Source organism: Eupeodes corollae, chromosome 2 (assembly GCF_945859685.1).
Source record: "Eupeodes corollae chromosome 2, idEupCoro1.1, whole genome shotgun sequence".
Classification (NCBI taxonomy): Eukaryota; Metazoa; Arthropoda; class Insecta; order Diptera; family Syrphidae; genus Eupeodes; species Eupeodes corollae.
The window spans coordinates 75,610,304-75,638,132 of record NC_079148.1 but is presented as its reverse complement, the minus strand read 5'-3'; the positions used below and the strand labels follow the sequence as shown (position 1 = coordinate 75,638,132).

The window sequence follows — 27,829 nt, the reverse complement described above, 5'->3', positions numbered from 1 at the left end:
AGACAGGATCAAACTATGAGTTTGAATCTGTAAAAGTTTTTATTTTATTTAGGAAGTGACTTTTGACCCACCCTGCATCTACAAAACGTAGGTACATTGAAATATAAACACAAGAAACATTGATATAAAATGTTGACAAAAAATGCACTCACCTATGCAAATATTGGAGTACAATGCTAAATAAACTAGTAATACAAAAATGAACACATTAGACGAACTAAAAATTTATGTCACGATCCACAGTTTTATATCAACACAAAATTATCTCAGTTCAATTCTACGATCGTATTCGAAAAACAAATCAAATAATAAGATTTATTTTAAACGTCAAATACACTATATAGATAGATATTAGTTTTACGAGAAAGCTTTCAATCTCAAAAATAAAAAGCTAGTTTGTTTTTGTTTTAAAGCTTTTGGACTTAAATATCAGAGGTGTTAATAAATAATTTTATTACTGACTTTAAATTGAAAATACTAGATATTACTTTGATTGAACGTTTTGAATACTTGTATAGATTTTTTCGGACCAATATAAAAAACATGAAACGTTGAAAATTTAATAATAAAGAATGAAATAATTTCATAATACATATAAGCTTTTTTCTAACTAAAAAAAGTTAAACAAATTTTGAACACCACAACAATTTAAATCAAAACGCATTTCAAGAACATCTTTATTTTATTATGAATTTTTCACGAAATTTCATTATAACACATTCATTCTGCACCAATTATAAGTATTTTTAATAGAATTTTCCATAAAAGCGATGACAGAATAGTCCAAAAAATATCTTAGCTAAGTTCTTAAAAAATGTGACTTGGATATTTACTCTCTTCTTAACTAATCTTGAGTACAAAGTGTTTTAATTTATTTACATTCAAAGCTTGTAAAATAGTTTCTCTTTGCTAACGTGTTAACGTTGCAATATTTAGGTGCCAGTTAAAGCTATTATTGATTTTCATCATTGAAAACACACATTGGAATTGTCTTGATAAGTCGTTTAGAGCTATCATTAAAAGTTTCATTCATTGAAAAAAAATTCCTAATTGAAATCCAACGAAAAACTTTTACTGACAGAAATCTGCCACTTATGAACATAAAAGTATCAGCTGTTTAGGAAAATGAATATCTGTCCGGAAAATAGAAAATTACATTTTTGAGAAAAACAAATGCGCAATTACACTTTGGTGATTTCCGATCGATCAGTAGATATAAAATTTTCATTTCTAATCAAAGGGAAACACGGTCAAATATCGATTCAAACATTTTTCCGGATTGATTTCAATGATAACAGTTATAGCCCCTTACTCAAAGTTTGGACTTTAAACCAAGTTTAGACTACATTCGTTTTAAATAAACCTACGTACACATTTTAGCTAGAGTCTTGGAAATTCTATTACTCTTAAAACTAGAAAAAAGATTATTAAAATGAATGAATAAATTATGTTTTTATCTTATCGGATAGATATTTATGACACAGGGATATCAGATATGAGGATTTGTTGACTAATCAGCCATTTGAAGATTTGTTTGTCTATACAGAAATTGATTTGGCGATTAACTCCGAAAAAGACTTTTTTGGTGATTTTTAGAAACATTCTTAGTCTAAATCGAAATGTTTAAAATTTTAAAATTTTGAGCTTCTCAGGCGATCACATTCCAATGATTCCGTTTTTTTACAAAACAACTGACAACCCTGCTCCAAGCATTAGTGCAATACTGCAAAAGCCAGTCCAGTCTCCAGTGTTGAGTCTTGAGTGTTCAAGTGTTAGTCTTTGCCAGCACCCAAGTGTCAGTGGCGTTTATTTTTATTTGGCGAAACTTGTTGCTTGGTCCGTTGACCCAATAATTTGAGAATAATTTTGTTATTTTTGAATTCTTAGAAAACTCAAAGGTATTTGAATTTGATATTTCGAATCATGTATTATATTCAAGAACAAAAACATCCACACAGTATTTCTATTGAGTTTCGTTTTGTTTGTATCTATTTCTTTGTCTGATTCACGTTTATTTATTTTCATTTGGAATTGCAATTTTTTGCTAATATATAAGAGCTTTTTTAATCTGCGAATTCTCCAACCAGTGCTGTCGTTTTAAAAAACCGAGAGAATGAGAATTTAATATTAATTTGAATTTTTTTTTAAATTCTCATTTGTTTTGTCGAATTAAAAATGTTGACATTTCTCGAAGTTTCGAGGTCCTTAGAGAGATGTGTGTGCGTGCGTTCGTACGTCCGTATGTCCACAGCTTTTTTCGTTGTTCATATCTCAAGAACCAGTGGAGATATTATCTTTAAATAGACTTCACCACAGCAATTTAATTCATTTGGTTAAAACAAAATATCTCACGAACCAGTTCCGATAGCGACTTGAATTAAATATTATATTATATACCAAACTAATACAATTATGAATACAAAAAATGACAAACAAAATTGTCACCTCAAATATTTTACGAACAAAAACGAAAAAAATAACAAAAATAAAACTTTACTAAAAATTGGTAAAAATTGATTTCCGACTTAAATATCTTTCCAAAAATTTAAGATATTTGCTTTAAGCTAATTTCATCTTATAGAAAGAATTGTTTTCAACATTCGGTATAATTTAAAAAAAATATCTGACAGTAAGTTTTTTCATAAAAACAAAATCTATAAAAACTAGTACGCAAAATTTGTAATTATCGATTCTCGATGTATCGTGAATAAATGAAGGTATTGACTTCAAAATGATTTCATTCTATTCTTAACTTTTTTACTATAATCCAATCTGTATTTGTATACATAAGAAATAAAAACTCAAGAAATGCTACTCAATTTGATAAAAATTGGTATTCGACTAAGAATCTCGATAACAAAAATAGATTTTAAAATCAATCTGTTTCATCACTTGCAAAATATTAATAGTAATTTTTAGTTAATTTCTAAAAAAAATCAACCGACAACTTTTTAAACAAAACACGAAGATCTACAAAAACAACAAAAAAACTGATAAGAAGTGGTTTTCGACTCAAGTATTAAGAGAACAAAGAAAAATATGGACTTCAAATTACTTATCTCACACAAAATATTGTTGCGAACATTTTAATAAGTTTTAAGAAAAATATATCGACAGACGGGATGGGAAGTTATCAGTTTGGGTGGTTTCCTAGCCTTTTTTTTCACGGAAGTGAATTGATATGAAATTGAGAAATAACAGATTGAATTTACGAGCATATTTAGTACGGAATTTTTATGAATTCATTATTTTGCCGTTGAATAAAATATTTCAAAATAATAGTAGACTTCTTATGATAAATACATTTTTATTGCACTTTTATTAAAAAAAAAAGTTATTTTACCGCCAATAACAATATTTTCGAGGCAAGTTTTGAATTCGTAAAAAAATTCGAACTCGATATTTTAACTAAAGGTGACATTACGATGTAAGAGAGTCGGCACTTAAGTCTAAGCCATTGGGTGTATTTAGTTCAAATTAAGAAATTAAGGTTTTAACCAGCATTTTTCAAATTTTGTTCATCGTTATTTTTGGGCAAAAATCGAAAATTAGATTTGTCTGAACAACGACGTCTCGATAGACTTTTATTCAATTTTTCCTAATTTTTTTTTTCTTAACTGATTATATTAACTTGGAAGTTATTGTAGAATCTGATGTCAGGTCAATCAAGCACTCAAACTGCAGCGATGTGAGGGAAGGTGGTTTTTCCAACGCGGCAGAGTACGGGTTTATTACCCAATTGACATTAATTTAAAATATCATCGAATGTCCAAATCTATTTCTCCTTTAAATTCTTTGATTCAGCCCAAAACTGGATTTTATTTTTAAATGCTTCTATTTCCAATTTCAATAACCAACGCAACGCTCATTACACAACATGTCCCCCAAAATAAAGCTGTCGTCAACACTTCAGCTCTCATTTCAATAAGCCGCGTCAGTGTTTTTCCGCGAGAAAGCCACCTTACTTTCAAGCGAAGAAGTAAAGACGTATAAAGTTGATTATTTTCACGCTGTCGTCCAACACGTCTTTAGAGATACTGTAATTTTTTTTAGTAGTTGGCAATAGCTTGCAGAAAAGCTGACCTTCTTGAAAGGACTGTAGATATTGGAAAAGCACAAATACTATTAAAATAGCCAACCCTGCAACATCCGTTGATTCATCCGTTTGTAGCGCAAAATTTTGTGACTTTTATTCGTAAAAGTAAAGAAGCTTTCAAATTCCCCGCTAAGTCTCTGATTGGTCTTGATATTATGTTATTTGACAAAGGAACGATGGAGCTTGATGAATGTTAAAATATGTGTCTTTTCAACTAGTCTCTGAAATGTTTTAAGTTCCAAGATCTTTGGAAATATCCATAAAAAGGTTCCTTAATTGTTTGAATCCCTTGCATAATTTCTTTTAATTGTTCGTGTGTTACTAATTTATAAAAATTCTTTACTTTTTGCTTGGATGCATTTGAAAACAACAATCTAAACACACTTTAGCGAAGCATTTGCCAAAATTATTTCATTGCGGAGTTCAGGAGTCAATTTAAAGTGGTGTACCTCAAGTGAGTCACCATGGTCCGTTGCTGTTAGTTTTATTTGTTAAGGATTTACCTTCTGTTTTAAACAATTCTATATCGCTAATCTATTCAGATGATGTTAAAATTTTTCGAAATATTAACTCCTTGGGAATTGTATAATAAAAATTGTTTGGTTTTAAATATTGACAAATGTAAGAGAATGTGTTTTACACGCAACACGTCTTCTAAGAAATTATTACAATATTTTTAATTCGTCAAGTTTAAATAATGAATCTAGTTTTTCTGTTGTACTATAGTTTCAAAACTAATGCAGGTGTCCTCAAAAGATTTTCCCGAGAGTTCCACGATCCATATGTCTTGTTTTTTTTTCAAATTGCAATGGCTTGAAAGACTTTTTACCTCCATGTACTCTAAAACTTCCCTTGTGAATCTCAAATCTTTTTCTGGTCACAGAGAGTATTAACATATCTGCTTTAAAATTGGTGTCTTGAATCGAATGGAACGATTTCATGGCCATCTATTCCTTGTCTATTGTATTTCTATCTGAGTCAGGCTAGCTTAACAAAGAATTTAACCACTAGAACTAATTTTTGCCGAACGAGCTATAACGCTAAAAGTCCTCTTAATTAATAAAATCTATATAAATATATATTTTTAAATACGTTTATGTCTCTTATGTTGTGGAAATAAATTTCAAGATTTTTAAATACCAAAATAAATGTAAAATGTATTCTTCGTTCAATACTTCTTCATTTCATCGCCTTTAAAATATAAGATTAGTGGTTTCTTCTGCCAAATATTTTAAAATACACACATTATAAATTTTGAGAATATAAGTTTTATTTTCAGTTTTCAGTACGGAACAAAGAATAAAATTTGTTTTTTTCATCAATAAATTCTTTTTCAACACATCCCAAATGAAAATAGTGTTCAGCCCAATTACCACTTCGTACTATTTTATCTGGCTTCGGAAGTATTGCATAAGGTTCTAAGCTTTCCATCATATCATTTATGCAACATCTTTCAGTTTCTGTTAGTTTCGGAAAATCTTTCATCAATGTCATTTTCTCAAGTTTTTCACGTAGTGTATACGATTTTTCGGGGATATCTGATAAATTGTCTTTAATTTGATCATAAATCGTTTTGTAGCCTTCTATGGCTTGAGCAAAATACGTAACTCCATCAACTATTCGAAGTATTTTAGTGAAGCCTATTTGTGAATAGAATTTTTCAATGGCAGTATTAAAAATTTTCAAGAATAATTTTGGATTGAATTCATAAAGTTTGTTAGAAAATTGCAAATCAAGCTGTTGGTTTTTTATTGTGTGATTTATTATAACAATTGAGAAAGTATCAATTTCAATGAGCAAAGTTTCTGCTTTTTCTTTAAAGTTGGGTTCATGTAGTTTTTCTTTCACTTCATCAACTGTAGTAGAACTTCTGTGATAGAGCTCAATAAGATGACTAAGTTTTTCAATTCGATCACGGAACATTTTTAGTAAACTATTAAGCAACCTGAAATTGTAATAAGGCAGGAGAATGATTAGTATTTAGGATTAAATCATATTTTTTAAAATTCTAATCGTATGGATAAGCTTAAATAAGTGAATAAGTAAGGCATTCTTTCGATATTGCCCAGGGTTGTAAGAATGTATTTTTTATTGCATTTATTATTACAAAACTATCTTAATGCAAAATAAAAACAATTTGAATAAAAAATAATTACTTCCCATCCGTGTCCGTCTTTCGATGTTGCTGAAAGTTTACCAAAATATTAATAACAACGTTTTGTGTAAGATAAACAAGTTTGGAGGCAAAATCTTTCTTTTTTTCATAACGCTTGAGTCGAAAACCATTTTATATCATTTTTGTGTCGTTTTTGTTGATTTGTGTTTTGTAAAAAAATTGTCAATTTAATTTTTCTAAAAAAATACTTAAAGTTTTGCATAAAATGAAATAATTTTGGAGTCAAAGGCTTCATCTATTCTCGAAATATTCTATTTGGACATCAATTTTTACCAATTTTGTAAACTATTTTTGGTAAATTCTTGTTTTTTTATAAATACAAAAACTGATTGTTGGATACAAAATTTTAATAAATGTTAAAAACAGTGTTTTTTATAAGATAAAATAATATTGATATTCGAGTGGAAAATAAATTTTTACCAACTTTTAGTACTTTTTTTTTGTAAGAACACCCTTATTTCAATTTTCCTTGAAATTTGACCAGAAGTCAAAAACGTTATCTGTTTTGGTTCGGAAAATATTTCAGGAGAAATATATTTTTTTTTTCAGTTTTTGTGGGTTTAAAAAAAAACTGTTAATTAATTTTGTTTTCAAAATTATGCTGATTTGGCATCACGCCACATTATATAATAGGTCCGTTCACGTACTTTCTGCACTAAAATTCGTAAAAAGAGATATTTTAAAAAGGGGGGTAAATTCTCTCACAAAAAAAAAAAACTACAAGAAAGTAAGCGGACGGGTAAACAAAAAATTGTTCACACAATGTTCCTGTCTTTTTGCTGTTCTTTGAAAATTTGTTTTTAAATTTTATAATTGACAAAAGCGAGCAATTTATTTAATTTATTTGAATTTCTATCAAATTTGAAAATTTTCACAAATCAGCCCAAATAAATTTCTTGGGCTAAAATTCGTAGGTTGTGGAAATATTTTAATCTCTCGTAAGCGCTCTCTTTTACGAAAAACTATGCATGGATTTAGGCTTGCTGCCGCCCTAGGCCCCGTTCGATGCGCCGCCCTCTTTGACAAATTGAATTTCATTAATTTTTATCCAATATTTTTATTTTAAAATAACTTTATTTATTGAGATATATTTTTTTAAATATAAATAATAAACATGACAGATAAATAAGTTATAAACTTTAAACAGAGAAATCATAAATATTTTTTTCAATATTAATTAATTTTAAAAATTCTTTTTCCTGGCTTTGGTCCGCGCAAAAACGTCGATTATATCGTGATAATTAATTTCTTGGACTAGTTGAGCTTCAATTGACACTAATGCAAGAGCATTAAGTCTATCTTGGCCCATGCTTGCGCGTAAATAGGTTTTTACGCGTTTTAGAGTGGAAAAAGATTTTTCTCCTGAACAATTTGTAGCCTGAATACTCAAAAAAATACGGAGAGCAATGTCCACATTCGGATAAACATCTCGAAGACTCCGTGAATGCATTACATTGCATATTTTTTGTGCAGAGCGTACATCTTCCGTATTTGCTAAGGAATCTTTCAGTTGAAAATGCAAATGTATACATTCATTGCCTAACGTCTCTTCCAAATCGTCAGGATACTTACTGACTAGTTTATTGGCAAGATTTTTCAATTCATTTGTATCTATTTCGGATAAATCATCAAAAAAATTAAAATTTTCGTAAAGCTTTTCATATGCACTTTTACGCCCGGCCAATTGTACACTCAGAGTGTCTAGAATAGGGTAACAAACATTTGTGCGAAAATTTTCTTGTCCAGAAAAAGGTGTTCTTTCATTTACCCGTGACTCATCTGGCTGAATTCTTCTGGTTTTTTTGCGATGAGTATCATAACGATCTGCTTACTGCAGACCACTCTTTTTCTAATGCATAACATGCATCATGTCGAGCAGACCAACGAGATTGAGAAAGACTCTTAACTCTCAAATTTGTACGCTGCACTAAAATCTCCCAACGATGTGTAGATTAGTAAACAAATTTCATAGTTCTTGCAAAGTAGAAAAGAAGTCGACTGCTTCTGTTACACTTCACTCAAGTTATTGAGATCACGATCACATAAATAAAACAATCGGATAATAAATAAAATTCTTAAAACTTTTTTTTATATGTATACATAATAAGCACATAAATGTAATTGTATCATAAGTCGACGATTTTAATATACATATATCAGTTCACATACTTTATTTAAAAAAAAAAATTCGAAATTCTTGCACTTGCATTTTCAGAAATGATTGACATTTGTAGATGTAATTCAAGGTTTTTGTAAATATGTGGAATATCGAATGATTTTTTCTATTACAGATAAAAATTTAATTTTTTTTACCAATTTTTTTTATGATTAAAAGAATTCAATATGAAAAAAGACGGGAAATGTACTTTTGAATGAATATCAAAATGATATTCAATACATGCAAATCTAAGGTATTTTTAAAGTGAATTGAGAAGTTATTCAGCTTTAGTAATTTCAAAATGCTTCATACCCGTGAGATTAATCTCACTAAAGGAACAGAAAGTAAAGATCATTGCTCAATAAAGCCTATATATTGATCTATTAAGAAATTGACATCTTGCCCATACAGATTAAGAAGTAAATTAATGAATTTAATTATAATATTTATATTCTATTAACATTTTCTTATAAAAACTAAACTAAACCAATTTTTAAAATTGATTGTCTCTTTACTGTTTTTCGCCTTTAAATTTTGGCATTTCAAATATTTTGACGCCCCTCAAATTATGCCGCCCGTAAATCCAACACTGAATATCTCTAATGGTTTTTGAGATTTAAGGACGAAAAATGGTATACCGAATGTACGTGCACAATGCACATGCACACATACAAATCAGACCGATTACAACAACTTCCTATGGAAAGTTAGTAAAAATTGCAACCTGTGGTTATTTAGTTTGGCTTTCAACAAATTTTGGAGTTTCCTTAATTCGAAAATATAGGGTCCGCCATCTAACGTTTGTTTTTTAACTAGTTCTTATTTCGTGAATGGTAACACTTACCTCATGTCTCATTTAACAGATAATTAGTTTTATCTTCCCCTGAACGAATATGGAGGTGTATACGTTTGCACGACAATGGGAACAACGCTAAGAGAAGATGTCGATTTTGCCAAAAAAATCTTCTCTTCAGGTGAAGCTTATTTTGGTCTTGGGGGATGTAAACAAGCAAAATTGTCGCTTTTGGGGCACAGAAAACCCATTGAAAATTAGGTACACCGAAAATGAGTCACTGTAGATAATTGGGCCACTATTCTTGGAAAGTGAGCAAGGAGTTATCGGGCTATGTTGAACGAATTTTCGCTCATAAAAATTGAAGAGGTTGTGGTTTTATAAGAACGGCGCTACATGCCACACCACACAGTCGAAGCTACATTCGATATTATAGCATTTAAAAAAAAAGTTATTTCGCGGACCCTTTATTTGTTTGTTTACCTACTTAAAAAAAAATTAAATTAAATTTGTTTAGTTAAAATAATTCTTGTAAAATGAAAAAATACTTTTTTCATAAAAAAGAACGTAGATTTTTAAAGGTACATTCATCGCGCTTAAAGTAAGCTTATATGCTTATTCAATTATGGGTAAACCACAACAAAGCATTGGGTTTGTCGGGCTTTTGACAGTCTTCTTATCGATTTTAAGATATTTTACGATATCATGTGTCATAAAACGCGACACCTAAGAATTTACAAAACGTTATGAAGCTTCAAACATAGGACGCTTAGAAGAAAGTTTGTCTACACTTTTTTAACGTATGTGTTTATTTCTTTTATTTCTTTTATTTTTTTTGTTATTAACATATTACATAGTTAAATATTTGGGAAGAAAACAAAAACAATTACAACAACTATGCCGTTGGCAGCTGTCAAAGCATAACCTTAATAGAACATACGAGTAGATGCATTCGGTCGTTGAGCTTAAACTTACGATATTCACGATTCAAAGTTAGCACAAAGCTTAAGGTAACATTTTAGATTGCCTCATAAGAGTCAATTATTTTTATATACAATGTGTCAAATTCGGCACAACCGAATTTGTGATTTAGCTGTTAGACAGGATCAAACTATGAGTTTGAATCTGTAAAAGTTTTTATTTTATTTAGGAAGTGACTTTTGACCCACCCTGCATCTACAAAACGTAGGTACATTGAAATATAAACACAAGAAACATTGATATAAAATGTTGACAAAAAATGCACTCACCTATGCAAATATTGGAGTACAATGCTAAATAAACTAGTAATACAAAAATGAACACATTAGACGAACTAAAAATTTATGTCACGATCCACAGTTTTATATCAACACAAAATTATCTCAGTTCAATTCTACGATCGTATTCGAAAAACAAATCAAATAATAAGATTTATTTTAAACGTCAAATACACTATATAGATAGATATTAGTTTTACGAGAAAGCTTTCAATCTCAAAAATAAAAAGCTAGTTTGTTTTTGTTTTAAAGCTTTTGGACTTAAATATCAGAGGTGTTAATAAATAATTTTATTACTGACTTTAAATTGAAAATACTAGATATTACTTTGATTGAACGTTTTGAATACTTGTATAGATTTTTTCGGACCAATATAAAAAACATGAAACGTTGAAAATTTAATAATAAAGAATGAAATAATTTCATAATACATATAAGCTTTTTTCTAACTAAAAAAAGTTAAACAAATTTTGAACACCACAACAATTTAAATCAAAACGCATTTCAAGAACATCTTTATTTTATTATGAATTTTTCACGAAATTTCATTATAACACATTCATTCTGCACCAATTATAAGTATTTTTAATAGAATTTTCCATAAAAGCGATGACAGAATAGTCCAAAAAATATCTTAGCTAAGTTCTTAAAAAATGTGACTTGGATATTTACTCTCTTCTTAACTAATCTTGAGTACAAAGTGTTTTAATTTATTTACATTCAAAGCTTGTAAAATAGTTTCTCTTTGCTAACGTGTTAACGTTGCAATATTTAGGTGCCAGTTAAAGCTATTATTGATTTTCATCATTGAAAACACACATTGGAATTGTCTTGATAAGTCGTTTAGAGCTATCATTAAAAGTTTCATTCATTGAAAAAAAATTCCTAATTGAAATCCAACGAAAAACTTTTACTGACAGAAATCTGCCACTTATGAACATAAAAGTATCAGCTGTTTAGGAAAATGAATATCTGTCCGGAAAATAGAAAATTACATTTTTGAGAAAAACAAATGCGCAATTACACTTTGGTGATTTCCGATCGATCAGTAGGTATACAATTTTCATTTCTAATCGAAGGGAAACATGGTCAAATATCGATTCAAACATTTTTCCGGATATATTTCAATGATAACAGTTATAGCCACTTACTCAAAGTTTGGACTTTAAACCAAGTTTAGACTACATTCGTTTTAAATAAACCTACATACACATTTTAGCTAGAGTCCTGGAAATTCTATTACTCTTAAAACTAAAAAAAAGATTATTAAAATGAATGAATAAATTATGTTTTTATCTTATCGGATAGATATTTATGACACAGGGATATCAGATATGAGGATTTGTTGACAAATCAGCCATTTGAAGATTTGTTTGTCTATACAGAAATTGATTTGGCGATTAACTCCGAAAAAGACATTTTTGGTGATTTTTAGAAACATTCTTAGTCTAAATCGAAATGTTTAAAATTTTAAAATATTGAGCTTTTCAGGCGATTACATTCCAATGATTCCGTTTTTTTACAAAACAACTGACAACCCTGCTCCAAGCATTAGTGTAATACTGCAAAAGCCAGTCCAGTCTCCAGTGTTGAGTCTTGAGTGTTCAAGTGTTAGTCTTTGCCAGCACCCAAGTGTCATGTCAGTGGCGTTTATTTTTATTTGGGCGAAACTTGTTGCTTTGCCCGTTGACACAATAATTTGAGAATAATTTTGTTATTTTTGAATTCTTAGAAAACTCAAAGGTATTTGAATTTGATATTTCGAATCATGTATTATATTCAAGAACAAAAACATTCACACAGTATTTCTATTGAGTTTCGTTTTGTTTGTATCTGTTTCTTTGTCTGATTCACGTTTATTTATTTTCATTTGGAATTGCAGTTTTTTGCTAATATATAAGAGCTTTTTTAATCTGCGAATTCTCCAACCAGTGCTGTCGTTTTAAAAAAAAACGAGAGAATGAGAATTTAATATTAATTTGAATTTTATTTTTTAAATTCTCATTTGTTTTGTCGAATTGAAAATGTTGACATTTCTCGACGTTTCGGGTCCCTAGAGTCGAAATAAAAGAATTTTAGAGAGATGTCTGTGCGTGCGTTCGTACGTCCACATCTTTTTTCGTTGTTCATATATCAAGAACCAGTAGAGATATTATTAACTTCCCATAGGAAGTTATTGCAATGGGTCCGATTTGTCAAATTGAAATTTTTTACATTTCTCTACGTTCCAAGGTCCCTAGAGTCGAAATAAAAGATTTTTAGAAAGATTCCTGTGCGCGCGTGTGTACGTACGTTCGTACGTCCGTACGTTCGCGACGTTTTTTTCGTCGTCTATAGCTCAAGAACCAGAAGAGATATCGATTTCAAATAAATTTTGTTATACAGATAATAAGGTAAAAAGATGCAGAAAGGGCTCTCAAGAAAATTGCGTGGGTGGTTTTTTTACCATAGCAGTTTGAAAAAAAGGTGAACATTTTGGTTAACCCTAAATATCTTACGAACTAAAAACGCTAGAGACTTGAATTAAATTGTATATATATTGTAACGTGATATCAAAGAAGTGTATTTTTTGAAAACAATTCAAACGTTCAACGGTTTTTTTTATATGATTTCATCTCCAAAACAATTTTGTGCAACAAAGAATAAAGGCCCAACTATAATAGGCATAAGCTAGCATATGCGCGCATAAGTAAACGTGCGAATACAAAGATTCTCAATACGAGTGAACATAATGGAGTCTAGCTACGTTTCGTTCAATTTTTCTCAGTTTCGTTAACTTAAGCACACTTAAGCAAGAGCGATCCCAGTCGCTCGCCGCATAAGTAAAATCTGACATGTAGATACGTGAGCAAAATTTGCATTATGGCTATGCAGTAATTTCGCAAACTTAAGTGAATTTTCGTTGTGTTTTTGACATAAGCTTATGTTTACTTATGCCTATTTTAGTTGGGCCTTAATGTTTTTGACATCTAATTGACAGTTTTGTTTATAAAACTTATTTTATCTTATAAGAAATATTGTTTTTGACATTCTGAAAAATGTTGAGAAAAATCGAATTGACAGTTTTTTAACAAAAAATAAAAACCTAAAAAAAAATTAATAAAAGTTGGTAAAAATTGATTTTCGACTCAAATATCTTTATAAAACTTTGAGATATTGGCTTTAATTTACTTTAATCTTTCAAAAAATATTGTTGTCAATATTCAGTAAAATTTTGCAAACAATCTAATTGATAGTTTTTTTTACAAAAAATTAAAAACCGAAAAAAAATGACAAAAGTTGGTAAAAAATGATTTTCGACTCATATATCTTTTCAAAACGTTGATATAATAGCTTCTACCGAATTTTTACTTATAAGAAATAATGTTTTTAATATTAGGACAAATTTTGAGAAAAATCGAATTGAAAGTTTTTTTACAAAAAATAAAAACCTAAAAAAAAACGTATACAAGTTGTTAAAAATTGATTTTCGACTAAATATCTTTTCAAAAATTTGAAATATTGGCTTCAAACTAATTTTTTCTTATAAGAAATATTATTTTCAACATTCGATAAAATTTACAAAAAATAAAACTCTAAAAAAAAAACAATACCGAAACTTGGTGAAAATTTACTTTCTACTCAAATAGCTTTTCAAAAATTAAAAATATTGGTTTCAAACTTATTTTATTTCACAGAAAATATTGTTTTCGATATTTAGTCATTTTTTTATATAAAAATCCAACAGTCCTTTTTTTCATAAAAAATAAAATTTACAAAAAATAGTACGCAAATTTGGTAAAAATTGATAGGAGTACATATAGACAAACTTTTAAGCAACACAAATCGATAGACGGGATGGGAAGTTATCAGTGTGGGTCGCATTGCAGCCTCATTTCTTCAAATAGATTTCACCACAGCAATTTAAAAAAAATTCGTTTGTTTAAAACAAAATATCGCATGAACCAGTTCCGTTAGCGACTTAAATTGAATATTATATTACATACCAAACTAATACAATTATGAATACAAAAACTGAAAAAAAATAAAATGCACGAAAGAGTTTGTTTAAAGTACCTATATAAGATGTAAAAATATACCTATTAAATAAGTTTGTCTTTAAAGATATAAATGCCATTTGACTTGTCAATAAAACCGAGCGATTCGTCCCAAGACCCAACTGATTCCGGAAATAAAAAATACTTGTAAGCATACTTAACGAAAAAAATTGTTTGTGTATTTAACTAGTTCGTTCAAAGCTTTTTCCTTTGGATAGCTTTATTTTAATTTCATATTAGAAGGACCAGGATGGAAAGTAAATTATCTGAAGAAAAGAAAGAGGAAGAACATGTATGTTTAAATTGTAAAGCGATCGCCTATTGGTTGTGCTGTTAGACAGGTGTCTAAAACGAATAAAGAATAGTTCATTGGAGTGCTCAACCATGTTTATGATGATAATGAGGCAATGTTATTAGTAGGTAGACGGAGAAGGTACTTACTACAATCCAAACACATTCCTTCTTTTCTACAAGTTTGTAGCGCAAACATGGAGTTAATAAGTTCAGTTTATTTTTTTGTTAAATTTTAAAAGAAACAAGCGTACGTTACAGTCAGGCTCTTATGCGTTTTGGATTTTAGTTATGAAGTGACACGTAAGCAGTAGTTGTAGAGGTTGTACGTAATAAGTAGGTATAATGTGTATACGTCGAAAAAGTGATTCTAATAGAAAATACATACACTGCCGCTCATCAGAATAGGTTCACAATTATTTTCACCTCACTGTTGGCCTATCTTCATATGTATTGCAATGACACATCTTTTTTATACCTATAAAGAAAGAGCATCATTATGTGCTTGTTTTGGGAGAAATAAATTTGTCTTAAATCTTACCGTTATTCTCCCACGGGAGCTAGACTAAATGTAATCATAAAAACAAGCATTTTTGTTTGGCTCATCTGAATAGGTTCAACGAATGAAATGGAATAAAACAATAAAAATTATTTGAACTCCATGATAGTTAATAATGAGTGTTGCCACCTATTTTTAATATAAATTCTCGTAGATTCGATTCGGAATAGAACTCTACAATTTTTCCAGTTTGAAGCGAAATTTCTGACCAGGCTTTTTTAATGGCTGCGATTAATGACTTTTTGTTTTTAAACTGCCTCCCTGACTCTGATACTTTACCCCACACATTCTCTATTATGTTAAGGTCAGGGAAGTATGGGGCCACACCAGCATCTCCACATTTTGGCTCTCTTTCCACTGCCTTACTGTCCTCGCTGTATGGATAGGAGCATTATCATGTTGGAATGTCCACGATATTGGTCCAAAGAGATCAGAAATCTATGGGAAGGCCTTTTCTAGCACACCTTTATAAGAATTTGCATTCATTCTCGGTGTAACAAATTGGAGCTTTAAGGCTCCGTAGAAGAAAATAGCTCTCCACACCATAACACTGCCTTCACAGCTATGCAGCCGGCTTAAATAATGCTCCCCTTTTCGAAGGTCATAAAAGTAATAATTAGAGGCATCAGGGCCCTCTAAATTTAACTTTTTTTTTCGTCTGAAAAAATAACTTTTTTTGGAGAACGAATTGGAGACGATTTTCTTTCCTAGATTCGTTAAATGGTGGTTTTTTCTGATTTTTTTCTTTTTAAATGAGAAGCACTTTTAATAACGCGTTTTACCGTAGCTAAAGTGCAATTGACACCGGTTTTTATTTTTATTTTTGTCGCGGAATCATAAGAATTAGAAGCTGTTCTGATGTTAGCACGTCTATCAGCCATTGATAAGGCCGTATAAGTTCCTCCTTTCATGTTTTTCCCATAATTTTGGACATATCGCAAGTAACTGCCTACCAAATTTTGTCTTCTTTTGAATTTCTTCGCTACAAGTCATTGGCTTAGTCCTGCTTTTATTTTGCCTTTTTCCTCCTCGCTTGAAAATTGTTCTCGACAATTTTTCACCGTTTATAGGAAAAACACACTAACTTTATTGACAGATAAAATTTCGGTTGCAATTAACACGCAACTCAACACAAACTGCAATTTCTGCTGTTGAACCTATTCAGATGAGCCAAAAAATGCTTGTTTTTATAAATACATTTAGTCTAACTACCGTGGGAGATTAAAGGTAAGCTTTAAGTTACATTTTTTTCTCCCAAAACAAACACATAATGATGCTTTTTCATGACATATATAAAAAAGATGTGTCATTTCAATACAATGAAGAGAGGCCAACAATGAGGTGAAAATATTTGTGAACCTATTCAGATGAGCGGCAGTGGCCCGTTTCTTAAACCTGTACTAAGTATTTATTCTTTTACCTTATTCGTAAAGAATAATATTTAAAAATCATATATATTCTCGAAAGACACTTGAAAATAGATTGTTGATCATATTCGTTAATCCGATACAGTGGCGCTACACGGACGGCCATCGTTGGTATTTACATTAATTATTGTTATAAAAATACATAAATATGTACCAAATGCATTAGTTTGGATAAAAGATAGGAATGTAATTATAATTTTATCAAAATAATGCGCTGTTTCCTGCTTATGCACAAGTAAAATAATAAAAAAAAAAACTATTTTAAGATTCAAAATTTTACCTGAAAAATAAGGTTGTCTTCAAAAATTTGAATGTCAAATTATAAATCAAAAAATTCTTGAGTTTTCTAATTTTTCTTTTGAAAATCGTTAGAGCGTTTTTTTTATATTAATTTTTTATATATAAATTTTTTAAATTTTGTTCTAAAAATATTATTGGTATGCATTTGTTTAGTGGCTGTAAATATATGTTCAAAATTTGAACTTCGTAAAAAAATATTGAACCATTATTGAGATATAGAATTTTGAAGAAAAAAAATTCAATATTTTTTAAAAATCCAAAAAATAAAAAAATGTACTTTTGATAATTAAATATTGTTAAGGCAATATAAGAGCTTATTCAAAACTAAAATTATTAAAATCGGTTCACAGGTTGCTGAGAAAATAAAAAACAAAATAACGGTTCTATGAGCGCTACCTTTCCAGGGCAATACAAAAATATATTTTTCTTATTAAAAGAAGCCAAGTTACAAAATAAAATTTTAGAGAAAATTTAAAAAAAATCTATCGTTTTGTTTTTGAGAAAACTCAAAAAAATTTAAATGAAAAAAACGCCTAACGCAAATCTGCTCAAAACCTTAACTTGCAAGTTTGAACTCAATCGACCCAATGGCTTAGGTTGTAGGAGCGTGGACACACAGACAAAACAGACCGGACGGAATCGCGCGACCCACTTTTTTCGACTTCTCTACCATCGTAATATCGTGTTTGATTGAAATCTCGAGTTCGAAATTTTGCACGAATGGAAAACTTGCCATATAGTTCCTATATGTCGCAAGTAAAAAATTGTCACCTCAAATATTTTACGAACAAAAACGATTCCATCTCCAAAATAATTGTATGCATTAAAGAATAACGTTTTTCATCTCTGATAAAATTTTGAGAAAAATCGTATCGACAGTTTTTTTTACAAAAAAATAACAATCTAAATAATAAAACTTTACTAAAAGTTGGTAAAAATGATTTCCGACTTAAATATCTTTCCAAAAATTTAAGATATTGGCTTCAAGCTAATTTCATGTTATAGAAAACTTTGTTTTCGATATTCGGTTTTTTCATAAAAATTAAAATCTAAAAAAACTTCGATTCCCGATGTATCGTGAATAAATGTAGGTATTGACTTCAAAATGATTTCATTCTATTCTTAACTTTTTTACTATAATCCAATCTGTATTTGTATACATAAGAAATAAAAACTCAAGAAATGCTACTCAAATTGATAAAAATTGGTATTCGACTAAGAATCTCGATAACAAAAATAGATTTTAAAATCAATCTGTTTCATCACTTGCAAAATATTAATAGTAATTTTTAGTTAATTTCTAAAAAAATTCAACCGACAATTTTTAAACAAGGCACGAAAACCTACAAAAACAACAAAAGAACTGATAAGGAATGGTTTTAGACTCAAGTATTAAGAGTACAAAGAAAAATATGGACTTCAAATTATTTATCTCACACAAAATATTGTTGAGAAAATTTTGATAAGTTTTAAGCAAAATATATCAACAGACGGGATGGGAAGTTATCAGTTTGGATGGTTTTCTAGCCTTTTTCACGGAAGTGAATTTATATGAAATTGAGAAATAACAGATTGAATTTACGAGCATATTTAGTACGGAATTTTTATGAATTCATTATTTTGCCGTTGAATAAAATATTTTAAAATAATAGTAGACTTTTTATGATAAATACATTTTTTAGTGAATCCAAAGAAAATTTTCAACGCTGAAGGTTTATTGCACTTTTATTAAAAAAAAGTTATTTTACCGCCAATAACAATATTTTCGAAGCAAGTTTTGAATTCGTAAAAATATTCGAACTCGATATTTTAACTAAAGGTGACATTACGATGTAAGAGAGTCGGCACTTAAGTCTAAGCCATTGGGTGTATTTAGTTCAAATTAAGAATTTAAGGTTTTAACCAGCATTTTTCAAATTTTGTTCATCGTTATTTTTGGGCAAAAATCGAAAATTAGATTTGTCTGAACAACGACGTCTCGATAGACTTTTATTCAATTTTTCCTAATTTTTTTTTCTTAACTGATTATATTAACTTGGAAGTTATTGTAATGGGTCCGATTTGTCAAATTGAAAATTTTGACATTTCTCGACGTTTCAAGGTCCCTAGAGTCGCCATAAGACATTTTTAGAAAGATGTCTGTGCGTGTGTACGTACGAAGTTTTTTTCGTCGTCCATAGCTCAAGAACCAGAAGAGATATCGACTTCAAATACATTTTTTTATACAGATAATAAGGCAGTAAGATGCAGAAAGGGCTCTCAAGGAATTTGCGTGGTGGTTTTTTTACTTACGACATATAGGAACTATATGGCAAGTTTTGCATTCGTGCAAAATTTCGAACTCGAGATTTTAATGAAACATGATATTACGATGGTAGAGAAGTCGAAAAAAGTGGGTCCCGCGATTCTGTCCGGTTGGTTTTGTCTGTCTGTCCACACTCCTACAGCCTAAACCATTGGGTCGATTGAGTTCAAACATGGAAGTTAAGGTTTCGAGCAGATTAGCGTTCGGCGTTTTTTTCATTTTTTTTTTTAAGACCAAAACTAACAGTAGCCTCCATAAAATCTTTTTTGGTCAAAAATAGAAAATTCTTTGTCAAAAAAAACCGATAGATTTTTTTTTAATTTTCTTTAAAATTTTATTGTTTAACTTGGCTTCTTTAAGTAAGAAAAACTTATTTTTGTATTGCTCAGGAAAGGTACCGCTCATAGTACCGTTTTGTTTTTTAATTTTCTCAGCAACTTATGAACTAATTTCAATACATTTTCTGAATAATCTCTTAACAATATTTAATTATCAAAAATGCAATTTTTTATTGTTTGGGTTTTAAAAAAAATATTGAATTTTTGTTTTTCAATATTATACATCTTAAAAACGGGTCAACAGTTTTTTACGAAATTGAAATGTAAAGCGTTTATTTACAATCACTAAATAACTACATACCTAAAATATTTTTAGAACAAAATTGAAAAATTTTAGGCTCCCGGAAATTACGCCAGATTTTTTTTTTTTGGAAAAAATCCCAGAAAATGTTTTCTGCTTCAAATTGGAAAAAGAAGCAGAATTGTTTGTGGAAAATAAGCCAGAAACATTGGAAATTGTGCCAGGCAGAAATGGAAAAAAAACAGAAACCAAAATGGAAATTAGGCCATTAAACCAATTGATATATTCTGGCCTAATTTTGTAATATCAATTTGGAAAAAAGCCAGAAAATGGTTTGCATTTTAAAAGTCGCTACTTGGTCAATATTGTAGACATTTTATCACAACAGGAAAAACAGCCCCTGACATGCACCCGCGGGGGAGGGAACATGAAAAGGAAAAAACGCCAGAAATTTTATTTCAGGTTATTTTTTGCCTTTTTTCCATTTCTATAAATGGAAAAAACGCCAGAATATTTTAAGGAAAAAATGCCTAAAATTCCGAAATTTTGCCAGAAAAATTTGGGATTTTTTCCAAGGAAAAAAAGCCAGAATTTTCTGGCGTTTTTTCCAAAAAAAATTCTGGCGTAATTTCCGGGAGCCAAATTTTATATATAAAAACTAGCTTTTTACCCGCGGCTACGCCCGCAGTGGAGAAATTTAATAAGTATGAGAGATAAAGGGTAAGGGTATAATAATAGAAATAAGTCAATATAATAACTAAATTTTATTGCTTGGTTGAGATCAACAATTTTTAAAAATTACTACAGACAATGAAGTTTCAACACCTTAATATATGCTTAATGAAATGCAACAACAAATGTTAAAATATATTTCACACTAACAAAAATAAGTAATTCTGAATTCTAACAATTTAAAAAAATAAAATACAAAGTATTAATTTAAGATATTTTTATAGACAATTTTATAAGTTTTCCCGTCGGTTGCAAATATGTATGTGTAAATTCCGGGCATTAGATACACGTAAACAGGCTACATAAAGTTGACCATGAGAGAAGCATGGGTTTTCTAAATGCACTCCTGCTACCTGTAATGTTTGTCCTTGTGCCTTGTTTATAGTAACAGCAAAGCTAAGCTTGACGGGAAACTGAACCCTTTTAAATTGGAATGGAAGGTCAGTTGGAATAATTGGTATGCGAGGTATTATAACACTATTTCCCTTACCGACACCTGTTAAAATAGTAGCACCAAGTATGTTCTGTCCCAATTTTGTTATCCGAAGCTTTGTTCCATTACATAGCCGAGGAGCATCTAGATTTCGCATAAGCATTACTGGTAGGTACATTTAGTTTCAATTGAAGTTTATGTGAAGGTACACCCGATAGTTCAAGTGAATTTAAAAACTCCACAGGATATGAAGTACTTAGTTCCGTATCCATAATTGTATCTATTGCCAAATATTCCTTCATTTCTCCTTGAACCTCGTTTAAATGTCAGTGTTGATCCTATTTACAATTTCATTTCTTGGTGCTAATATTGCTCTTGCACACAACCACTGATCACTACACAAATTTTGTTGCAATTCCGGAAAAAACATTAGCAATGAGATCCACATCACTTTCTACTAAATTACAAAATTCTCTTGACAGTGATATGTAGCCTTCAGCGTCAACGTCTAAACAACAATCACCAATTTTCAACAAAATTTCTGCCTAAAGTCCTGAATCCACGTCATTATGAAGATGCACTCTCATATTCGTTTTCAGGCGGAGTTTTTCAACTGTCGGCCATAAGCTTGATGATTTAATGCACGCTTGAATTTCATCTGCTGGTGTTCCCCTTTGAATAACTGGGAGGGTTTGACGGAAATCACCAGCCAATAAAACTACCATGCCTCCTATTACATCTGTACTATCTGGCAAGTCCTGGAGGGTCCGGTTTAAAGGTTCTATAGCCTTCTTGAGAGACATTGTACTTTCATCCCACACTAAAAGCTTGCATTCTCGCAGCATCCTACCTCGTAAACTATTTTGACTAAAATTACAGATGGGCGAATCTTCCTGTGCCAAATTCAATGGTTATTTTAAAACGGAATGTACCGCACGACCACCCTTTAATAGCGTCGCGGCAATACCTGACGAAGCTACAGCAACTGCTATTTTTTGGTCTTTTCTGACGGACATTAATAATAAATTAAGCAAAAACGTTTTTCCAGTTCCTCCTGGTGCGTCGAGAAAGAAGAGTTCACCACTGCCGGAGTCTATTTTACGTAAAGCTTGATGGAAAACATGATTTTGCTCTGGATGTAATTGAGGGACTAATTCTGCCACTTGATGTGCTATGAAATCATATTCTAGCTCTCGTGCAATTTCATTATTAAAATCATCCACATTGTCTCTTCGAGGGCTGGACATTCCAAAATCATCTAATTTTTTTCCAACCATCGTAAAAACCTTGTTTTCGATTATAATTAGCGTTTTATTGTAGACATGTTCATTGAAAGTAATGTCTGTGTGTACTTGCTACAGTTGATGTAAAATATCTTCAGCCATGTATTATTTGTACTTATTCCAAAGAGTTTGAGGGTTAGAAAGACCGCAAGAAGATAAAATCGTAGCGTAAAGTTCCCTGATTCTATCTGGCGATCGGCATTGTACAGCTTCCTCCATAGTTTCATCCCAATGATTGTTATTTTCTAACAGTCGCTTCACATGCTTCTCGGTAGGTTTGACATTCCTGACCATTGACAATTTTAAGTTCTGTAAAACTAATTGGACCTCTAACATGATGCAACAACATGCGCAGACATTCGTAACATGTACGGTAAATATAGAAAAAGTAGAAACAGTTGAAACTATATTCAATTGAATTAGATATTGTCGTCACCGTCGGTGATACAGTGGGTTGATATTACAGTATTCAGGGTTGAAACTTCATTACTATGATGCTAGATGGCGTTGAAGTAGCTAAATTTGACGATATTTTGACAAACAATTTTCTTATTTTTCGTAAATTTTTTTTATTTTTTTTTAATAAAAACCTTTAAGAGTGTATGTGCAAAGTTTCATGATGATCGGTTAAGTAGTTTTTGCGTGAAAGCGTAACAAACAAACTTACATTCGCATTTATAATATTAGTATGATTAATTAAAAAAAAACCGCTCTAACGATTTTTAAACAAAAAATTTGAAAAATCAAGGGTTTTTTGATTTATAAAATGGTACTTAAATTTTTCAAGACAAACTTATTTTTCGGGTAAAATTTTGAATCTTAAAATATTTTTGTTTTTAATTATTGAGGCCGAAAGATCGCATTATTTTGACAAAATTGTAATAACATTACTGTCTTTCATCCAAATTAATGCATTTGGTACATATTTATATGAAATATTTAATATATAAAATAAAATATTTTTCTTTACGAATGACGTTGTTTCACACATATTTTACTTGCCTTTGCCTATATAAAAGAATAAATACTTAGTACAAACTTAAGAAACGGACCAGAAAGAGTAGGTATATGTATTTTCTATTACAATCACTTTTCCAACGTTTGTATAAACATTATACCTGTATATATATGTTACTTACAACCTCTACAACTATTGCTTACGAGTCACTTCATAACCAAAATCCAAAACGAACAAGAGCCTGACTGTAAACAACACATGAATAGCAATTGCTTGTACTTGTTCGTACGCTTGTTTCTTTTAAAATTTAACAAAAAATTAAACTGAACGTAATAACTCCATGTTTTCCCTAAAAACTTGTAGGGAAGATGGAATGTGATTGGATTGTAGTAAGTACCTTCTACCTACTACTAAGATCCCTTCATTATCAACATAAACATGGCTAAACACACCAATGAACTATTCTTTATTCGTTTTAGACACCTGCCTAACTACACAACCAATAGGCGATCGCTTTACAATTTAAACATACATGTTCTTCCTCTTTCTTATCTTCAGATAATTTACTTTCCATCCTGGTCCTTCTAATATGAAATTAAAATAAAGCTATCCAAAGGAAAAAGCTTTGAACGAACTAGTTGAATACACAAAAAATTGATCTTGTTAAGTATGCTTTCAAGTATTTTTCATTTCCGGGATGAGTTATCCTAGGATGAGTTGTGTCATGGGATGAATCACAGGTTTTTTTTATATTAATAAAAAATAAATATAAAATATATTAATACTTAAATATGATTTCATACCCAAACACAATTTTTTGCAACGAAGAATAATGTTTTTGACATCTGATAAAATTTTGAAAAAAATCTAATTTACAGTTTTTTTTACAAAAAATTAAAACTTAAAAGATAATTTAACAAAAGTTCGTAAAAATTGAATTTCGACACAAATATCTTATAAATGTGAAATTATGGCTTCGAACTAATTTTAACTCACAAGAAATATTGTTTTCAACATTCGAAAATATTTTGAGAAAAATCGAATTGACGGTTTTTTTTTACAAAATTAAAAACCTAAAAAAGAACAATACTAAAACTTGTTAAAAATTAACTCTCTACTCAAATAGCTTTTCAAAAATTTAAAAATATTGTCTTCAAACTTTTTTTATTTCACAGAAAATATTGTTTCCGATATTTAGTAGTTTTTTTAAGAAATCCAACAGTCCGTTTTTTTATTAAAAAAATAAAATCTACAAAAAAGGTACGCAAATTTGTTAAAAATTGATGTTCTGTTCTGGATGTATCTGAATTTAATTTCATTCATCCAATTTATACAAATTCGCAAAAATTTGTTTTCGACTAAAAATCTATATAACAAAACTAGATTTTGAAACTAGACTGTTTCTTGATATGAAAAATATTTTTAAGGTCAAATTAACGATTTTCTTAAAAAAAAATATAATTCAAGGTTTTTGTGATTAATTAAATAGCATTTAAATTCTTACAGGCAAAATTCTCTGCAGGCAAATTTTTGAGTCTTTAAATATAGATACAATTTTTTAAAAAACTTTTTGAATACAGGAGCAAGTTGTTTTATTTTATTTAATATAAAGTGGACGTACACAAAATTGAAGATATGGATAAGATAATTTGTATCTGAATACTAATAACCCGTAAAAGAAACATTGTGGTATACTTTTTTAGTGTGAAAATATCTCTTACATTCATTTCTGAAAATACATACATTTTTTGTAAACTGGCAATATCATTTTCGAATGTTATATTTTGTTTTTCAGATATTTTCAACCACAAAATGTTACGCACACGCTACGAAGAACTATGTGATTTAATCGAACTAGAACAAAATTTCGATCAAACTTCAACAATCAACTGTTATAAATTTCCATTTTCCATTGAAACACAAGTTGAAAATGTTCGAAAAGCTTTCAAAACTCAAATAGAAACTTTTGCATTAAAAATAATGCAAATTATGTTCGAAAGTAAATTAATTGATTATCAATTTATCGATCGTATTTATGAATTCGATCGAATTTTATTCGAAGAGATCTTGAAGAAAACCATAAGTAGCTGTTATAAAGTAATTGGTTTTCAAACAACATTAGTAATAGTACGTGGCTGTAAATATTTCCTTCAAGCTATAATTGGATATGAAGCTATTTGTGACCAATTAAAAATTGCAACTTCTAGAAATAGAACTGAATCACTTGAATTAATGAAGCGACTTGAGGAAATGATGACAATGGAAGAATTTAGTGAAATACCGAACGATCAAAAACAACGAGTTGAAATTGTTTTGAGTTATTTGAGAACTTATGCAAAACAAACAATAACACTAAGGAAATCACAATTAAAATATATCGGCGATGAAGCCGAAGGTGAAATAGATTATGGATTTGTGAAATTTTCAAAAAAATAAATTTAACCTTCAACCAAAATATTATCTGGTGTTTTTAGTTGGTTTTATGGTTTTCGAGGTACGTTTTGTTTTTTGATTTTTGAGTTTCTCCATGTGTGCATTTTTACCACAGACCTTACAGTAATTTTGTCAATAGTTAAAATTACTCAAAATATGCAATGTTCATAATAATATTAACTTTATATAAAGTTTAGTGTGAATTATGGCTTACCATTTCTCATTTAAAATTGTTTGCAGCTTTGCTTACGTTTTTAATCTTATGCTTTCCTTTTTTTCAAAGTATGCATCAGAACCCTTTAACAACAACAACGCAAATACTTTCTTAGGGTTGGTAACAAATTAAAGAGAATATTAAAACTTTATTTTTGTAATTATGTTTTTTAAAGGTACGTAGTTTTCTTAAAGTTATGAGGTACATAGTAAGTTTAAGGTCCACGGAAGAAAAGAAGGTGGACATTTGCTAGTCATAGAAGATTTCTGATCTCTAAGTGTTTCATGATTTTTAAGAGAGATAATATTAGAAAGTAATTATAATTATTAACCCATCGCCGCCGGCGTGCACGAATGTTTTCTATTTCAGAAATTTAATTTAATTACGTTCTTTTTTCTTTTTCAGGTATTGTTTGGAGAAAAATGTTTCGCAATCGAACAGATCGTATTTTAGATTTAATTAATCTTCATCGAAGACTTGAAAAATCAAACATGGAGTCCCTGCTGGACATTCCTACTACGTCAATAAGTGAAGACGTTGAAAAGATAAGGTCATTTTTGAAAAGTGAAATTGAATCTTTCTCCACTTATATAATAAATGGCTGCCTTGACCTCACCGGAACAATTGACATGCGATTTGCCGAAAAAGTAATCGAATTCGATCCAAATTTTTTCGGTGATTTATTAGGAAAAGCTATTTCGAAGTCCTATTCAAAAATTGGGTTTGATCCATTTCTAAAAATTATTGCTGAAATTAAAGATTTCACAGCTGCCCTCGATGGTGTCGAAGCTTTATTCAAACAAATAATTATTGATGGTGAAAAACATCGAACCGAAGCATGTGAACTTACAAAAAAATTGGAAGATATTACTTCGGGGGAAGATTTTAGTGAACTATCAGCAGAACAAATGTTGCGAGCTACAAACATGATAGAGCGTTTGAAACCTTATGCAAGACCTATTGTTAGAAAAATATTTAATTTTGAGGGCATGCCATTGAAAGAGGGTGAAGAAAATGGAGTAAGCCATCCGATATTTTCGAGAACTGGAAGCTGGGCTGAACATGCTTTAGTAATGTCTTTAGTAGCGAATAGTTTTGAAGACAAACAGAACAAATATAAGAAAGCATTGAAAAAGTAAAAAAATAAAAGCATATATGTTAAATAGTGAATAGTAAACAAGTGAGTTATTAACAAAGTGGAGAGTACAATGAGTCAAAGATAATTGAATGATTTTTATAAATTACCAAAAAATCTTAAGATCCCCTTTTATTTTTATAAAAATGTTATTATCAATTAATAAAAAAATAAAAGATATTTTGTACACATCATTGGAAAAATGATTAACTTTATAGTTATTATTCCAATTTCTTTTCAAAAAAAGATTTTATTGCAAAAATGTTGTCGGAAAACAGTTCAAATAAACAAATAAAATTAAACTTCATCTCTATGTGTTTATTTCTTTTATGAAATTCTGGGTTGCTTAGCTTCCAAAAGCAATAAAACCAAATTCAATGTAAATAGCGAAAGTTCTATTATCTCCCACTAAAACACAGGAACCTCCCTCTGATGGTTTCAAATGAAATGAACAAAGAAAATCAATACATTTTTATTCCAATCTCTGGAGCCTAGTAGTACCCGTAGCGTGATAGTTAGTGCGTTGGAATTTTCGAGTGACATAGCCTCACCAAACAACAGAAACCTGACAAATACAGAAATTGACCAACATTTACAACAGATGAACGAAACAATAAAACGAACGATGGAACGGACAATTCCAAAGTACAAAAAACGGGAC

The 27,829-nt window shown here is 29.9% G+C and overlaps 1 protein-coding gene and 1 long non-coding RNA gene across 4 annotated transcripts; one reads left to right on the top strand and one right to left on the bottom strand.

Moving 5' to 3' along the window:
* The first annotated feature begins 1,761 nt into the window (after window positions 1-1,761).
* LOC129946925 (uncharacterized) lies at window positions 1,762-27,475 on the top strand. Of its 3 annotated transcripts, none has more exons than XM_056057307.1 (2): window positions 1,762-1,898; window positions 26,439-27,475. In XM_056057307.1, exon 2 carries the CDS (start codon window positions 26,456-26,458, stop codon window positions 27,170-27,172), a length of 717 nt encoding a protein of 238 aa, XP_055913282.1. In that variant the 5' UTR covers window positions 1,762-1,898; window positions 26,439-26,455; the 3' UTR covers window positions 27,173-27,475. The 3 variants fall into 3 exon arrangements, 2 of the variants coding, with proteins under 2 accessions (XP_055913282.1, XP_055913281.1); XR_008781660.1 differs by lacking the exons at window positions 1,762-1,898; window positions 26,439-27,475 and adding exons at window positions 12,066-12,225; window positions 25,182-25,589; XM_056057306.1 differs by lacking the exon at window positions 1,762-1,898 and adding an exon at window positions 12,074-12,225.
* Window positions 5,346-10,669, bottom strand: LOC129946926 (uncharacterized). Its single transcript, XR_008781661.1, has 2 exons — window positions 10,474-10,669; window positions 5,346-6,041 (listed from the first exon to the last, which is right to left on the bottom strand). It is a non-coding gene; the product is annotated as an uncharacterized LOC129946926 (long non-coding RNA).
* Window positions 27,476-27,829: the final 354 nt, after the last annotated feature.

Excerpts from the sequence above, each read along its gene's own strand:
- LOC129946925 (XM_056057307.1), top strand. The coding sequence starts at position 26,456 with ATGTTTCGCAATCGAACAGATCGTATTTTAGATTTAATTAATCTTCAT.